Source organism: Pelobates fuscus, chromosome 7 (assembly GCF_036172605.1).
Source record: "Pelobates fuscus isolate aPelFus1 chromosome 7, aPelFus1.pri, whole genome shotgun sequence".
NCBI lineage: Eukaryota > Metazoa > Chordata > Amphibia > Anura > Pelobatidae > Pelobates > Pelobates fuscus.
The window spans coordinates 84,547,387-84,566,864 of NC_086323.1; the positions used below are offsets into that span (position 1 = coordinate 84,547,387).

The 19,478-nt window shown below is 41.2% G+C and overlaps 1 protein-coding gene across 1 annotated transcript in view; it reads left to right on the forward strand.

Annotated features, from left to right (window-relative positions):
• The window catches only part of LOC134567971 (dimethylaniline monooxygenase [N-oxide-forming] 2-like), a 69,583-nt gene that overhangs the window by 34,704 nt on the left and 15,401 nt on the right, over nucleotides 1-19,478 (forward strand). Inside the window, exons 2-6 of the mRNA XM_063426159.1 lie at nucleotides 4,285-4,459; nucleotides 7,877-8,065; nucleotides 8,990-9,152; nucleotides 14,260-14,402; nucleotides 17,498-17,697. Coding sequence (XP_063282229.1) covers nucleotides 4,334-4,459; nucleotides 7,877-8,065; nucleotides 8,990-9,152; nucleotides 14,260-14,402; nucleotides 17,498-17,697 — 821 coding nt within the window. The 5' untranslated portion in view covers nucleotides 4,285-4,333. The remainder of the gene's footprint in view (nucleotides 1-4,284; nucleotides 4,460-7,876; nucleotides 8,066-8,989; nucleotides 9,153-14,259; nucleotides 14,403-17,497; nucleotides 17,698-19,478) is intronic.

A 19,478-nucleotide genomic window follows, 5' to 3' on the forward strand; every position in this document is an offset into this window, starting at 1 on the left:
CTCTGCGCAGCTGCAGACCGGGAGCAGTGGCCACCGGACCACCAGGAAACCCACTGGACCACCAGGGAAAGGTAGGCTCTCCCTCCCCATCACCCCCCACCACACTCATCCTCACCCCCTACCACCATCACCACCCCAGCCTCACCCCCCACCCCCCCCACCCTCACCATCACCCCCCACCCTCACCATCACCCCCACCACCCTCAGCCTCACCATCACCCCCACCACCCTCAGCCTCACATCACCCCCACCACCCTCACCATCACCCCCCACCACCCTCACCCCTCACCATCACCCCCCACCCCCCTCAGCCTCACCCCCCACCACCCTCAGCCTCAACATCACCACCCTCACCATCACCCCCACCACCCTCAGCCTCACCATCACCCCCACCACCCTCACCCCCACCACCCTCACCATCACCCCCACCACCCTCACCATCACCCCCCACCACCCTCACCCCCCACCCTCACCATCACCCCCACCCCCCTCAGCCTCACCCCCACCACCCTCAGCCTCAACATCACCACCCTCACCATCACCCCCACCACCCTCAGCATCACCATCACCCCCCACCACCCTCACCATCACCCTCCACCACCCTCAGCCTCACCCCCCACCACCCTCAGCCTCACCCCCCCACCCTCACCATCACCCCCACCACCCTCACCATCACCCTCCACCACCCTCAGCCACACCCCCACCACCCTCAGCCTCACCCCCACCACCCTCACCCCCACCACCCTCAGCCTCACCCCCACCCTCACCATCACCCCCACCACCCTCAGCCTCACCCCCCACCCTCACCATCACCCCCCCCACCCTCAGCCTCACCATCACCCCCCCGCCCTCAGCCTCACCATCACCCCCCACCCCCTCAGCCTCACCCCTCCCCATCACCCCCCACCACCCTCAGCCTCACCATCACCCCCCACCACCCTCACCCTCACCATCACCCGCCCACCACCCTCACCATCACCATCACCCCCCCACCACCCTCACCATCACCCCCACCACCCTCAGCCTCACCATCACCCCTACCACCCTCACCCCCCACCACCCTCACCCTCACCCTCACCCCCCACCACCCTCAGCATCACCCCCACCACCCTCAGCATCACCTCCCCACCACCTTCAGCATCACCTTCTCATCACCCTCATCACCACCCCCTCACCACCCTCAGCATAACCCTCCGTCACCACCCTCAGCCTCACCCCACTCACCATCACCCCCTCCTTCTCACATCACCCCCTCTCACTCTCACATTACTCCCTCTCACTCTCACATTACTCACTCTCACTCTCACATTACTCACTCTCACTCTCACTCTCACATTACCCTCACTCTCACATTACCCTCACTCTCACATTACCCTCACTCTCACATTAACCCCCTCTCACTCTCACATTACCCCCTCACTCTCACATTATCCCCCTCACTCTCACATTATCCCCCTCACTCTCACATTACCCCCCTCACTTTCACATTACCCCCCTCACTCTCACATAACCCCCCACTCTCACATTACCCCCTCTCACTCTCACATTACCCCCTCTCACTCTCACATTACCCCCTCTCACTCTCACATTACCCCCTTTCACTCTCACATTACCCCCTCTCACATAAACCCCCCTCCCTCTCACATTACCATCACCCCCTCCCTCTCACATTACCATCACCCCCTCCCTCTCACATTACCATCACCCCCTCCCTCTCACATTACCAGCACCCCCTCTCCCTCTCACCATCGCACCCCCTCTCACCATCGCACCCCCTCTCACCATCGCGCACCCTCTCCCTCTCACCATCGCACCCCCTTTCCCTCTCACCATCGCACCCCCTCTCCCTCTCACCATCGCACCCCCTCTCCCTCTCATCATCACCCCCACACCATCACCCGTCTCTCCCTCTCACCATCACCCCCCTATACACACAACACACTTCAAGCAGCTACCCCATACACATAGGGACAAAAACGCAAACATGCTCACAGAGACATACATTCACACACACAAGAATACTCTCTGTTAGACACACTCTCAGGCACATACACAGGTAGACAGTGCATCAATGTGTATATGTGACACTTTTTTGTTAGTGGGGCCTCATGTTTCCATTTCGCCTAAGGTCTCATAAAGTCTAGAGCCGCCTCTGCTAACTGCTATTCAATCTATAACAGTGAAAAAAGTTTTTTGGTTTTAAATGCATGCTATTGTGACACCAGATATGAGTGGCAATGTGCACTTGCAGAGGATGGCAGAGTACACGCTGTAGGCCTGACACACCCGCTTCAAGACAAGTAACTGCTATTCAATCTGTAACAGTGAAAAAAGTTTTTTGGTTTTAAATGCACCCTATTGTGACACCAGATATGAGTGGCAATGTGCACTGGCAGAGGTTGGCAGAGTACACGCTGTAGGCCTGACACACCCGCTTGAAGACAAGTAACTGCTATTCAATCTATAAAAGTGAAAAAAGTTTTTTTGTTTTAAATGCACGCTAGTGCTCCAGATATGAGTGGCAATGTGCACTTGCAGAGGTTGGCAGAGTACACGCTGTAGGCCTGACACACCCGCTTGAAGACAACTAACTGCTATTCAATCTATAACAGTGAAAAAAGTTTTTTGGGTTTTAAATGCACGCTATTGTGACACCAGATATGAGTGGCAATGTGCACTTGCAGAGGTTGGCAGAGTACATGCTGTAGGCCTGAAAACCGCTTGCAGACAAGTAACTGCTATTCAATCTATAACAGTGAAAAAAGTTTTTTGGTTTTTAAGTGCAATCTATTGCGACACCAGTTAAGAGTGGCAATGTGCACTGGCAGAGGTTGGCAGAGTACACGCTGTAGGCCTGACACACCCGCTTGAAGACAAGTAACTGCTATTCAATTTATAACAGTGAAAAAAGTTTTTGGGTTTTAAATGCACGCTATTGTGACACCAGATATGAGTGGCAATGTGCAGTGGCAGAGGTTGGCAGAGTGAACGCTGTAGGCCTGACACACAGATGCTTGCAGACAACTAACTGCTATTCAATCTATTACAGTGAAAAACATGTTTTTGTTTTTAGATGCAAGCTATTGTGACACCAGATATGACTGGGCAAGTGGGCACAGTATCCACTGTGAGCTTGACACATAAGCTGGCAGGCGGGCAGGCAACTGCAATTAGATTACACACAAAATAAAAAGCAGTCTGATGTTCTAGCCCTAAAAAGGGCTTTTTGGGGTGCTGTCCTTACAGCAGAGATCAGATGAGTCCTTCTGGACTGTAGTGGACACTGAATACACTAGCCTAGCTATACATTTCCCTATCAAATGAGCAGCAGCTACACTTTCCCTCCTCTATCTAAGAATGCAGCTTCAGAAGGAATCTAAAATGGATGCTGTACAGGAGGTGGGAGGGTCTGGAAGGGAGGGTCTGCTGCTGATTGGCTGGAATGCGTCTGCTGACTGTGAGGCACAGGGTAAAAGTTTAGTCAATGATGACGAATAGGCGGCGGATCGAACCGCACATGTGTTCGCCAGCCGTGGCGAACGCGAACACGCTATGTTTGCCAGGAACTATTCGCCAGCGAACAGTTCGGTACATCACTAAACACTGTCTGGGAGTGAAGGGGCCAGTACAAGAGAAAAACAGTTGGTATAGAATAGTGCAGGCAATGATTTCTTGCAGCATGAAGTCAAAATGTATCATCTGTTAAGAAGTCAGGTGGAGTAACACTCACAAAGATAAGGAAATGACAGCACTGGATTGAGATCTTAGTGAGTCATATTGCATTGTTTGTAATGTTACATTGAATGCATTGTGTATCTGTGATACAGGATGCCTTCAATGTATCTGGGGCTGATTTAAGTAAACTTGTTTTGTTAGAATTCTGTGTATGTTTTGTTTACGTATTGTACCGTGCTGTGGAATATGTTGGTTCTATATAAATAATTTGTATTGAAAAATAGAATTGTATTTTAAATACTTATATCTCTCAAGTCTGTCACCTGATGGTTAATGATACTTTATGTTGTACACAATTTTTCGTAATTCCCCATTGTTATCCTACTTTTGTTTTGTTTTTAAACATTATTGTCAGTGGAATGTATTATATCCTATGTCAGTAGAAGGTCCAGGTCCTGTGTCATGCTAGTCTTCAATTAAACAAATAGTCCCACACACCTCAAATATTGTGAAAAGTTTAATTTCCATCAGATTATGACAACCACAAACAAAAATTAACTACAAACTAATCACTTGTTTTAATGCTGAGACAGTCTATTCTTTTCACAGGTTATACGAGACCTTAGTTTGGAGAGATTGACAAAGAGTACCATCAATAATGAAAGTAGCAATAATTGGAGCTGGTGCCAGTGGTCTTGCTTCAATTAAATCCTGCTTAGATGAAGGTTTAAATCCCACGTGTTTTGAAAAGAGTGATGACATTGGTGGACTATGGAGATATACGGTAGGTATACCCTACATGTGTGTGAATGTCACTTTGTGACTCTTTCTCACAAATGGAACCAAAGATGCTTACAGGATTTAGCTAGATATTTAGCTTTTTAGTAATTTTTTCTATAATATTTTTAATCAACGTCCATTTTATTCATGTATTACAATTATTTTTAAAAAATGCAAATTTTCTTCCTTGCCCGTTGATTGTTAGAAAAACCTTTGACTTCAATGTTTTGTAAAAAGCATTTGCACAAGATGTAACCATGGGGTATAAATAAGGCAGCTATTAATCGAAAACACAATAAGTTAATACATGCCTTTCATGACTGTGTTATATTCACAGTCATTTGAATATTTGCACCTTTCTACTTAGATGATTATGTTATGTTTTCAGCCATTTGATTATTTGCTGTGTTATTGCTTAATATTGTATTGTGTATTGTGACAGGCAAGATATGTTTCTAGTCTTCTGACTATTCTTCTTTTTTTGCGCATTCTTTATTTTGAAGTGCAGAGGTATATAAACAGGTCAGCAATGATGTATAATAGAATCATAGGCTGTATAGAAAAATATGAAACAAACCCAACATGTCAAGATACTCTGCACATTAAAAAATATATAAAACATGAAATATAAACAGATTTGGTATCTGTGTTCTAGCTGTAGGCAAAATAGACTAGGTATAAGTTTGAGACACTGAGATACTGATTAGTAATATGTCTAAACATGCAAGGCAAACATTAGTGGTAATAAGTACTGGAGTCAAGCCAACCGTACCCATCCAATCTTTTAACAAAAGGAAAGCAAATAATAATAGACGGACAGGGGGGATTGCTCTGCAAAAATAATATTACTCCTCATGAAGGCTAGAAAAATGGTTAGTCTAGCTAAGCACCACAGCAGGACCTAAAAAAAGACATGTGCGATAGCATAGGAATTGTTGACCTGCTCAGGCTGGTGCACAATGTATGCATTTAAAACCAGAAGATGGTGCAAATGTTGCCTAAAGTATCATCGAAGAGAAGCACTAATTAAGTGTATAACCAAGTAGGCATGGGTAGCGTCCCTAGTAGTTTGATACAGTGACTAGAGATCAGCTTAACTAGGCAAAGCAACACATGTGAAAGCAAATTAAATAAACACAAAGAAAATATAAACCTTGAAGCCTACAATGCTAGTGGAACATAGAGGATATGGATAAAGTAAATTAGGAGAAACTTTGCATGGCTCCCACACTAAGAGTGCTCTTATGTCTTACACCAATACCCCGGCTCACTCACAGAGTCACAGAACAAGATTAAGTCCCAGTCATACAGAGTAGGCCATATTGCTGGCCCCAGGGTTCCACAAGAGCCCATGTGAATCTTCCATTGACCTGGTCACCCTTGGCACCAAGAGCAGAGTCCCAAGAGGCTGCAACCACACCTTGATGTTGATAGCTTACCCTCAGGGGATATGTGATGTGCATCAGTGTTGTTTCCCTCAAGTTCTCCAGCCCAGCGCAGGAAAGCAACTGTGAGCATCGGACTGCCCCGGAGGCATTCCGGCAACAGCTGTGCAGGATCTCCCCCCTCGCTTCTTGCGATTTCCGAGGGTGCGAGTGGTCGTCCGACAAGATAGGTGGAGGATAAATATATGGTGGATGCAGAGTCCCTGACCTAGTCGTCGACTGCAGTGGCCTTCGGCTTAGTGGTTATAGTGTTGTGCTTGTCAATTGGGATGTCAACAGTTGGTAGGGAGGGACATTGTGCCATTTCTCGATTGCTTGGTGCATCAGTCGCCGATAGCCCAGGTGGGGTTCCCCCTCATTCATCAGCAGGTAAGAGGTGTTGTGAGGGCATTGAGAAGCCCTTTTGTCTCTCTGCTATGTGGTGTAGAAAGATATAGAAAGCTTTGAAGATGTCATCCAGCAGTTGGAAGGTGTGTTGTGGCTGGACCAATGCAGGAGGACTAACAACATTTTCCGCCACGTTATGGGGCTCAAGAGCAATGTCACCACACAGGCTATGTCCCACGACCCAGACAATGTCTAGAAAAGGTGATCTTCAAAAACTCAGTAACCAAGTAAGTAGAAGACTTGTGAACGCACAACATGAGTTTGCTAAACGTCATGAGATATGGTGAAATGGTTTTTGGTCCGGTGAGGCCTAGAGAGTGTTTTTTTTAACTGCCATATTAAAAAATTAAACAAAAAATGCATTTTTCTTACAATTAAATATATTGGTGCCAGCATCATATTCTTGGAGTACTTTGTACCATTAGGACATGGGAATCACCTGAAAATTGGAAGAAAAGGAAGAATGGATGAAGCAAAATACAGAGCAACACTGCAGGAGGACCTTCTTTGGTCTGATAAAAAAAAACAAAACCTGAAGCTTGGAAGAAAGTTCATCTTAGTAGTACAATGATCCTAAGCAGAAGTCAAAAGCAACTTTGGAATGGCTCAAGAACAAACACATGAATAACCGTAAAGTCCTGGTTTTAATCCTGTAGGAATCAATGGCAATAGTTTAAAATTGCAGACACCCAATAAACTTGAACAACCTGGAGCAAATCTGCCAAGAAAATGGCAAATATTGCTCCCATTCACCATGAAAGGCTAGTAGATATTTACAGCTATAGACTTTATTTATGTGCCTCAACTAAATATGTGCTTGGAATACATATGTAAGTAGCATGTTTTAGTTATTTTACCACATTAATTACCACATTTTGGTTTTAACATTTTCTTCTACAACAGCTGAGTTTTCAATGAAAATCTTTTTATATGCCATATTTGTCTTTAGAAAAACTTGATCATTTTTAAGCAGTTTAAATACTTTTGATATAATCTGTATATGTGTTAGTTGAAAGGGTATGCTTTGATGGCATCAATGTAATTTTTTTAAACAAAATGTATGTATTTATGGATGCATACAATTTTTGCTACAGTTTTACTTCCCAGTCAGATATGGTATAATATACATGCATATTTTTATAACTTAGCTTTGTGTTGGGTTATTTTATTTCTCCACCTATTTTTACGTTTTATTTTTCTTATAAATGTATCTACTTTTTATATTCATGTTTTAATTCTTGACATGCTTTTTTTAAACTGTGAAACTTAGAATGCATGATTGTATTTAAATTTAACAAATCATGTCCATTGGTAGGCATAGAACCTATTGCAAATGTTCTACCACATCAGGTCATTCTAAAACATTTTTTGTGTTTTTAAAATTTTATTTTTTTTCATATATATTTTTGTAAATATATTATCACAATATACAAAGAATATGTTAATATTTAGCTTCTTTCATTTTTTAATTCATTGTATTACATGTCCTATGGTTTTTGATGTTTATCATTAATGTTTTTCTTTGTCTTTTTGATAAAGTATTACACATTTTCTAACTATGATTTTTCTCACTGTGACATTTATAACAGCCACATATTGAAAATGGCCGGGCCAGCATATATCAATCAGTCGTCACTAACACCAGTAAAGAAATGATGTGTTTCAGTGACTTTCCATTTCCAGAAAACTCGCCCAACTTTCTTCACAATACTAAACTTATGGCCTATTACAGGGCATATGCAGACCAGTTTGACCTACTTAAACACATTCATTTCAAGGTAAATTACATTTCTCAACTGCATTTATCATTTTTAAAAGTGACAGCTGATGGGAATGGATCCATCTTCTATATTGTTTGATGTAGCATCTCTTTTTTCGGGGTTATATTTGTGATTACAGTGGCATGTATTACTTTTTCTTGGTCAATGTTTTGAATGCATTAATATTAGACTCCGGGGCAAGAATATGGCAATTTTATGTACTTTTTGCCTTTACTAGTGTGGAGATGCACTAGGAACGTCAAAGAGATATATGTACACTGGAAAGACAAATCACTTGCTTCCCTTATTAGATGACTAGAAATTCCCATCCATCATTACCATGAACGTTCATGGTATACATCCAATGTTGCCAGTTATAGTGGGGATTGCTCTTTATCTTTATGATTGCTCTTTATCTGTATATTAAATAAAACAGTGATTGCTTGCAAGTTAGTTTTCTCTAGATATAATGCCTCTATTAACTATTATGGGGTTGGAATTTACCAACATAGGAAGTTTTTGTGATGACAATAAAGGTGAAAACTGAAGATCGTAGATAAAACATGGCTCCAAAGCTGTACTTGATTGCACAGTTTGAAACATGTTTAACGTAAAATCTAATTTCCCTTCTAGATGACTTATTAGTGACACTATATCCAAATAGATTGTTGAGATTAATGCATATATTGGGTGGATCCGGCATACATTTGTAAATCAAAAGTCGCGGGTCAATTTAAAAAATTAAAAGAAGTATCATTACAGGCTTACCAAACTTTAAACTACAGCGCTAAAAGAAATATACCAAATCCACTCACTCCCATGTTTAACATAATGATACAGTTCAGAAAAGTAACTACATATGAAAATTTAAGTTTTTGTTTTTTACTTTCAATAACAGTTCAATACTTGAGAATTGCCAATCGTTTTTATGTATTATTTCAGACTCTGGTGTGCAGTGTAAAAAAATGTCCTGACTTTCTCTGTACTGGCCAGTGGAATGTTATCATAGAAAAGAATGGAAAACAGGAAACATTAATCTTTGATGCTGTAATGGTCTGTTCTGGGCACCATGAACAACCATTTTATCCATTGGAATCCTTTCCTGGTGAGATGAAAAATCACTAACATTTAGTTTAATGAAATCTTAAAACTATTCCAGCTACCTCTCTCTATACTTCCTCTTTTTGTCATGCTCTTTGGAATGCATGCATGCCATATCACAAATAAACTGAAGACTGCTGAATACACATATGCATATACACACACAGCTTGCTGAGTACACAAACAGACTGCTGAATAAACACAGACTGCAGAATACACAGACTGCTAAAATCACATACAGACTGCTAAATACATACACACACAGAGACTGCTAAATATATACACAGACTGCTGATTACAAACATAGACTGCTGAATACACACAGACTGCTAAATACACAAAGAGACTGATGAATATACATATATACTGCTAAATACACAGAGACTGCTAAATACACACACAGCCTGCTAAATACACAGATGGACTGCTTAGTACCCAACCCATAGAGACTGCGAAAGACACACACAGGCCACTGAATACACACACACAGACTGCTAAATACACACAGACTACTGAGCACACAAACATAGACTGATGAATACACACAGACTGCTGAACACACAAACACAGACTGTGAAATACACACACAGGCAGACTGATGAATACACAAAGAATGCTGAATGCATACACAGACTGCTTAACAGGCACAGACTGCTGAACAAACACACAGACTGATGAATTCACACAGACTGATGAAAACACCCACACAGACTGCTAAACACACACACACAGACTGCAGAACACACCCACACAATGCTGAACACACCCACATAGACTGCTGAACACACACAGACTGCTGAACACACACACACACACACACACACAGACTGCTGAATACATACACAGACTGCTGAATACACACAGGCTGCTAAACACACACACTCAGACCGCTGAATATACTCACTCAGATTGCTGAATACACACATATAGACTCCTGAATGCATGCACAAACAGACTGATGAATACACACAGACAGCTGAATACACACAAAGACAGGTGAATACACACAGATTGTTGAATACACACACAGACTGCTGAAAACACACACACAGGAAGATTGTTGTGAGGGATGCAGTGTTTGTGAGGGGTGTAGTGTGTATGTGTGTGTAGGGGTGCATTGTGTGTAAGGGGTGCAGAGTGTGTGAGGAGTGCATTGTGTATGGGGTGCAGTGTGTATGAAGGGTGCAGTGTGTGTGTGAGAGGTGCAGTATGTGTGTCGGGTTTAGTGTGTGTGGGGTGCAATGTGTGTGTGAGGGGTGCAGATTGTGTGTGTGTGGAATGCAATTTGTGTGTGTGTGTGTGTGTGGTGCAATGGGAGTGGGGGTGAAGTGTGTGTGTGTGTGTGTATGTGTGTGAGGGCAGGGTGTGTGTGAGTGGTGCAGTAAGTGCAGGATGTGTGAGGGGTGCAGTGTGTGCAGTGAGTGTGAGGGGTGCTGTGTGTGTGTGAGGGGTGCTGTGTATGTGTGAGCGGTGCAGGGTGTGTGTGTGTGTGTGTGTGAGGGGTGCAATGTGTGTTTGTGTATGAAGGCAAAGTATGTGTGTGTTAGCGGTGAAGTGTGTGTGAGGAGTGCAGTGTATGTGTGTGAGGGATGAGGAGTGCAGTGTGTAAGGGGTGCAGTGTGAGTGTAAGGGAGGATAAGAGAGAACATGTATATTTTATTATGATTTTATAAAAAATATAATAATGCCCCCCCCCCCTTCGGCAAAAGGGGGGTGGGCAATCCCTGCAAGCCTTGATGGTCTGGTGGTAGCGAGGGAAGGTGCCTTTACTTCTACATTGCCATGGTAATGTGCGCCAACGCTCTGATCATCCTGCTTGCGAGAGGAACACAGAGACTCCTGTGTCCTACTTTCCTCCTGCCTTCTCACCTAGCAAAGTGCGAGTGGGCCAGTGAGGTAGATCTTTGATCTCCCCAGTGGCCCAATAAAGTGTTAGGGACACGGAACAAAACAGAGACAGAACGTAGATGCAAAACACCTTTATTAAAAAAATTGCAAAAAGTGAAATTAAAGAAAAGCAAATTCCAGGAGGCAAGCACGGCTCCGTCACCAAAGCGGGTAGTCAGACGAGCCGGAATCAGGAGAGCGGAGAGCAGCAGAGTCAGGAAGCAGGCCAGAAGTCAGGAATCAGACCAGAAGTCAGGAACCAGGAATACACAGGAAACAGTAAGTCTTCTGGAAAACAGGAAACTACGCAAGGGCAAGGCCCTTGCTGCTTAAATTGGCTGCACTGATTAGCAACAGGGCTGGCTACTAACAACCAGGTGAGTAACTGTGGAAACAGTATTGAAGGAGCTGTTCATTAAAAGCAGCTGAATATCTCAGACACAGAGAAAGGAAGGGTTGCTGTTTAAAATAGCAGAGAAACCCTGACAGGCACACAGTAAGTGAACAGAGCTGGCAGAGGAGATGAAAGGACTTCCCCTGTCGGCCCATGGGCATCGCTGTGGGGTCCCTATGCTGGTAGGGCCCCATGGCAATTTCCCAGCATGCCCATGCGGTATGACGGCCCTGTCTTTAATTTACTCAAAGTTCAACACCATGTAACAGCAAAGGTGGTGGGGTACATTTTTTAAATTTCATCTAGTGCTACTTCAAACCACTGCCCCCTGTTTTTTACTCTCCTTTTCTTTGTTTGAAGTCTACTCAAATACACTTGTTCAAACTCAACTCTACTTGCATTTTTGTTACATACCACTCCTTGACTTCCCTCTCATTTTTGTAATTTTTCTGGCTTCCTTTCCCACTTAATGTCCTCTAATACTTAATATCTCATTGTTGGGAGTCTTCAACATTCCAACTAATTCATCTTTTTTCTCAGTAACCTCTACATTTATTTTAATTACATCCTCTTTTCACCTCTTATACTCCATTTTCTCTCTAAGATGACCACCTCATACTATTTGTTTTAACGTTACCCTCACTCAACATCCTCAAAATTGTTCTAAGCTCAGCAGGAACTTTAATTTTCATGACCTTGAGCAACTCTCTGCTAATCTTCAATCTCCACTCTTGCCTATCACTTCTTTTTCCTGTTCGATGTTTGTTATTTCCTTGCACAACTCTACCCTTACCTCTGCCCTGGACAAGATTGATCCACTCACACCCTACACCCACACCATAAATAAAGTGAGCTCATTTTCAGCCCAGACACACTAAATTAAACTGATACCTACATAGATACTACCACTCAGTTGAACATTGCTGGAGGGAGTCTCACACTGTCAGTCTTGTTACAATATAATGAATGTTCAAACCCAACTCTACTTGCATTTCTGTTACATACCATTCCCTTATTTCCCTCTCATTTTTCTAATTGTTCTGCCTTCCTTTCCCACTTAGTGTCCTCTAATACTCAATATCTCATCCTTGGGGGTCTTCAACATTCCAACTAACATTACCCCCACTCAACATCCTCAAACTTTTTCTAAGCTCAGCAGGAACTTTAATTTGACCTTGAGCAACTCTCTGCTAATCTTCAATCTCCACTCTTGCCTATCACTTCTTTTTCCTGTTCAATGTTTGTTATTTCCTTGCACAACTCTACCCTGGACAAGATTGCTCCACTCACACCCTACACCCACACCATAAATAAAGTGAGCTCATTTTCAGCCCTGACACACTAAATTAATCTGACACCTACATAGATACTACCACTTAGTTGAACGTTGCTGGAGGGAGTCTCACACTGTCAGTCTTGCTACAATATAAATTCATCTTATTAGTGTGAATTTTCCCAATTGGTAAACAGTAGTTGTCTGCACCTCTCCTTTCCTCTTGTCCCACTGCTTGCTTCCTCAATCTTGTTCCCTCTCATCTTGTAAGATACGTTTCCCCTTGTCTTTTGCCATCCTTAAAATGCATCTCCAATCACCTCCAATCTGGCTTTTGTCAGCTGTTCTACAGTAACTGCTGTAATTACTAATGATATAATATTGGCCAAATGCAAAGGCCACTATTCCATACTAATTCTTCTAGTCCTTTGTGCTGCTTTCAACATTGTTGATTGAACTCTCCTTCCCCAAACCTTTATATTCTTGCCCTTGATAACCTTGTCCTTTCTTGAATCTTTTCCTACCTCTCCCAATAATCATTTGGTGTAACATTTTCTAGTAAACCTACTCCACTAGACCTGTCTCCGATGGACTACCTCAAGGCGTCATCCTTTGCCCCCTTCCATTTTCTCTCTATACTATATATACTGTGTATATGTATATGCATAGATGTATATCTGTTGAAAAGATGGTGGGATAAAAAATACTATATTGATATCTAATAAGGCCAAGGGGCAAAATGGACATGAACCAAATACTGTTGGTATTAGAGATAGTTAGCTTTGGCTTGGATGTCAAGCCCAGATGCCCTCGGAGACACAGAATATAGGTATGGTAGTAGTGCCGTATGTCTAATTGTTTCGCTATCTTGTATCCATGAGACAACCAGCTTTGACTTATTTCTCCAGCCCCTGTAGACACAAGACAGCGACACATCTCTGAGTGCTGGCAGAACCAAATGTATTACTTTGGTGTATATTTTAGAGTTAACTTTACTAGGTAATAGATGCTCATCTGTTAGCACTACTTAATTGTGATTCCCTTTGCCTGGAATTGGGATAACCTGCTTGCAAAATTGTTGCTCTTAGGTTTTCTACTGTTTCACTAGAGTACTGCCATGCTTTTTACGCGTAACCTGTATACTCAGTTAGATCTACCAGCTTGTCAAAGAGCCATCATTACCTTAATTAGAATATCATTAGATAATTAGGATTAGGTTCTTTATCTACATTATGTAGACCTTTACACCACTGTATATATTTTGTATATATCTAGTTACTTGTTTTTGTTGTCTCTTTTCCCACGTGTAAATAATATTCTGTTCACACAGGATCTAGTTCTCACTCAGTTTTCACGGTTTTATGTCAATGTGGCAGTAGTATATCAATTCTGCTCTCTTTTAACTAATACATTTCTACTCTTAAACATATACCAAATAAAGGTTAAGTTTTATTCCATTTCTACTTAGTGGTCAGGGTATTATTCCAATCTTTGTTCTTAAGATGCATACCTGTATGTATGTAGTGTAGCGATTAACATACCATTATTAATTCTTAGGCATAAAAAGATTTAAAGGTGAATATTTTCATAGTCGACAATACAAGAACTCACATGGATTTGAAGGAAAAAGAGTTCTCATAGTAGGAATGGGAAATTCGGCTGCTGACATTGCTGTTGAAATCAGTCGAACTGCTTCTCAGGTAACATTCATCCCATTATTTCCTTTCCTTTCTTTTTAGTTATCTTCTCTATCTCTCTCTCTCTCTGCATATTAAGAGTTTACAGAAAGTTTGATACATAGATCATAGTCACTTCTCCAAAAAAAAAAAAAAAGAAAATCCTACACAGCTTTAGTGGAATTTCTGTTACTGCTGCCCCCACCTCCTTCAACTTCCAGTCCATTGCTCATGCTCAATACCCGAATGCAGCATAAATCACAGTGTATTCTCCCTGGTAATCAGCAGTAAGCGTTAGTTAGGTGACTTTCAGAACTGTCTACATTCTTGCAATATTTTTACTTAAATCTGGTATGATCTGCATAGCTGCAGATTTGAGATAACATTTTATTCTTTTGACGGGTCACATTGGTTTATTTTTATTGCAAACCTGTTTTTTTCTATTAATGTGCAAATGTTTTATATATTTTGATTTTAGTTAACCACAGTTGGAAGGGTGACAATAGTGTTAAATATTGTCTTTTTTTTTTTAAACTATTTGCCTGAAATTGGATTGATGAAAGCTAAGCTTGTGCATGGCAAGAATATTTGGTTTGGTCAGAACCATTTGTTCTGAAAATAAATAAATATTCTGGATGGCCAAGCATATGTCTGTTTAGCTCAACAGAATTTCAGTACTGGAAAACTGATATGGGAAATGAATCAGGCGAACCAATGCGCAAGTGTTGTACTGCAAAATATATACATAATATAGTATTACATATCTATTTTGCAGTACACTGAGGAGCATTCTACCTCCATTTCGGGCACAGATCAAGTGGGAAAAAAGTAACCAACAGAGGGATAACAGAAGGAGCAGTAAATATATTATATATGTATTAAATATTTTACTTATAAACATATACATATAGAGTTTTTTTCACTTATCCTTCTTTTTCCTCTTATTTGTAACTTCTCACTTGATCTGTGAATAAAATATTCATTAAAGTGAGCATTTGAGGTGAATTCAAAGTGAATTTAAAATGCTTTCACAATTCCTTGTTACAATTGTATTATTTCAACCAATATTATTGGAAAAGCTGTATAACAGATTATTACTTATTGCCACACACTACCTTCCTGATTCGTATTCTTGTTGCTTCTTTAAAATTATCAAAACTCATCGTTCGGGGTGTTGGTCAAGGTGAATATTAGTGATGTAACAATACGAGGAGTGGCAGCTGAGCTAGTCCAAATTTGCAAGAGTCCCAAGAATGTAACACAATACATTACATTTTGCACATTAATCGTATCTATAGCTCACCTAAATAAACAGTCTGTGCTGTGTTACAAAATAGCCTTAATTCGTGATTGTTTCACTGTAATACATATTTAGTCCCTTTTTCCTTTTTTATGAACCTCCCATGACTACGTAACTAAACGCCTATGCCCTCAGTTTCATATATAAATAATTAAATTATCTCACTAAATATTTGGCACTTAATAATTTACTCCATCCTAAAAACATTTTGATATTTTGTTTATTTGTCCAAAAAAAATATTTTTAAATTTAAATGGAAACCTAGTCCGAGTGACTTCTGGCACGAATTACTGACAGTATATTTTTCAAAGCGTTTTGTAAACATTTCAAGATGATCTTTTTGTGAACAGATGCTTGTTTTTAATAAACATTTTCTAAATTGCATTAACTAATGAATTTAGTTTGAATATAAGTATTTCAACAATAGATTGAGGTACATGTGCTACTTGCCCAACATTGTACCTGCTGACATGGTCTACACATTTGAGAAAATTGTATGGACTAAAGTTAGATCAATTGTTAAACATATTTTTATCCAAATTACCAAATTGTTCCCCATTTTGGCAGGCCCTACACTATCCAAACCTTAAACTATTCTTATAAGATTGACCCATTGTTTCAATGGGCAGATCATGTTTTCAAATGCTGTACTGTAAATTGGGTGGCATAAAGCACAAAAACTGTAATGCTGTAACAACCCATCTAGGTTAGAGCGATGAAACTCCGATGCAGGGAACAGCACTCCCTTACTAACAGGACCCTCAGGAGAGGCCTGGAACTGGAGAATGAGTTCTGATTGGTTTGCAGTGGCACTAGGGCTTTAACATAGAGCAATAAATCTAACGAGGGGTGAGACAAAGGCATAGTCAGGAAGTCCATAGGTCAGGCAGAGAAGTAATAGAGGCAGGAAAAAGCCAAATGTAATTGGCCAATAGAGACAAATGTGGAGGTGGGATAAAAACAGGACAATACCACACCACGACAGTAGCAAGTGCCACCAGGAGTCACAGCAAGCTGCAAAACATCAAAGCAACTACTGGGATAAGAACTGTTTTTTGTTGTTTTTTTTAAAGTCAATAGGGTCATATGACCAATTCTAACCTGTAGGCAGAGTCCAAATAGTGTCCATAAATTAAGCCCAGAACTCTGCAGCATATTGGATGCTTCACTGTACCTTCTCTTTTCCACAACTGCATCCACTGCTGCTCCATGGTCCTCATTCACCTTCAGGGGCACCACATTACATTGGCCATTTTGTATAAATGGCGCTGTCGACACAGGCACCCTGCCAGCACGCCTCACTCGAAGGGCAGCAGTGTGCTGAGATGGAGCAACAGAGGCCAGGACCACCATGGCACTACCTCATGGATGTCATGCCTAAGCACAGGTAAGTACCACCAGGCATGACAAATGTAGTGTGACTAACACTGATACTGTCATTGTGGCGTGCCTAATTTCAGTTAAGAAACTGGATATACCTGCCATTAATTTAATCTCTCACTGGTGACTAATATGCTGGGAGAGAGGATGGGGTGACAGCAAGTAATTAAGCATTTCTCTACAACTTTTCACCGATCATAACACTAAAGTGAAAGGTGCCAAAGTAAGAGCATCTTATGCAAATAGTAGATGCTGCCAAAGAATATAACTCAGGTTTAAATTTCATTACCAATTATATAGCATTAATTAACTCATATCTCCTAGATCGAAAACTTGTTTGAGCAGGATCCTCATTGCCTATTATATGGGCATATATTGGATATATGGGATATATTGGCACTACATATGTGATAATAATACGTTATTAATGTCCATGTAGGTGTTTCTCAGCACTAGAAGAGGAGCATGGGTAATGAGCCGTGTCTATGACCAAGGTTTCCCTTGGGATATTTGTTTTGACACAAGACTTCAGAACTGGATCAGGAATACAATTCCAACTCCAATTATTGGCTGGTTGATAGAGAAGAAAATTAATACATGGTTTGATCATGCAAACTTTGGTCTTCAGCCTTGTGACAGGTACACTGCAAGTGGTAATGTGCCATTAGATAATATTTGCACGTAACAAATATTTAAAGTTGGATGAGATCTCTCTCTATAGTTGCACATTGTCAAGGTTCATAATGAGGTTATAGACACATGAATTATGTAATTACATAGTTGTCTGTGTTGAATGAAGACTAAAGTACATTAAGTTCAATGCTCAAACCCATGTTTATACTATTTGTAAAGGTAAATGTGCAATAAAAAAAATTAAATGGGTTCCAAAATATGTTGATCTTAAAAGGGGTATGCAAGTAGATTTTTCTAGAAGACCTCATAAAATGCTTACTTGCTCTTAATGAAAAACTCAAATTATGGTATAGTTTATTATATAAATGTGCACAATATCTTTGATTATAATTATGGAAATGGAAACACTATAGATTGCTAATTGTACTGTTTATTACAAAGATATTTTTAACTTGATGGAGTAGTTGGATACCCAAAAGGGGAAGCAACTGGGTGTGTGTCTAGGGGAGACCAAGACAGGGGGTAACCCTCACATACATGTGTTAGTTGAGAAGTAGACCTGAATAGGTCAAAGGAGAAAGGGCGCCCCCTAGTGCATAACTATACATATGTACAATGAATTATAAAACGTAACCTTTAATGGTGGCTGTAGTAAAAAAAAACCCTAGTGGAGAGTTTTTGAAAGAAGAAAATAATAATAAACTTAAAATAGGAGGATAAGTGTCTAGATGGGGATAAATATCCTAAGGGTGTCACCTAAAGGATATAGAGCTCAATAAAGCTAGAGATCCCCCCAACCTGTATATTCTGTCTCACAAAAGCAATCCTTCATGGAATTGCAAAAATAAAAATCAACTTAAACCAATTCTGTAGTCACTAAGTACAGTCCCTGTGTGGTGCTAGCTTGCAACAACAAATATATGTACACATAGGAAAAGGCTATAACAAAAAATAGTGACAGAAGGGGTTTTGTCAACTGTGTGATCAAAGGCTAGTCTAAGTACAGCAGATAGATGGATACACTGTAGCAATCTGCATAACATCTATTGCAATACTGTTGCTGGAGGACGGAAACAAAAGTGGGAGGAGAAAACTTGAGATCTAGTGGTCAGTTCTAAACAGAGATAAACCAGCGATGAGAATTGCGAGATCTGACGAAAAGTTAAACAAAAATCCCTGTCACCCACGATTCCCCCGTCCCCTTATCTAAATCATACGAAGGTCCATTGCCCAAAAACTGACTAGCTGATCTTAAAGAGAGACTATACTGGTCGGTTACCAAACTTGAAATATCCTACCTACTGCTACCTAACACGTGTTTCGGCGCTGCTAAACGCGCCTTCATCTGAGGCTAAACAGTGGGTCAAAGCAACGGGAGCTCCTTAAATAGCCCACTACACTTAGTTCATGCTGGGGATGTGTGCACAGCGTTCGCGCCAAAATTGGTCGATCGCAAGTAAACCCCGCCCCTAGTGCCAGTAGGTGGGTATTACTCCTTAAATGTGACCCAGCATATGTATGTGGGGTTTGGAGGTTCACCGGAGCTTTGACTGAGAATAAGTGAATTAAAAAATGATATATACAGTCTAAGTGAATAATATGTACATATATAATACAATTACAAAAGTATGATTTCCTGGTGCTATTATTTATCAATAAAGGGGGTAAACGTGAACCCCTCATTTAGCCCATTAGGGGCCAACGTTTTGAACCTGTAGATCCAGTAGCACTCTCTTTTAAGGAGAGTGTGGTCTAGGTCACCTCCTCTGCGACCTAAGGTCACCTTT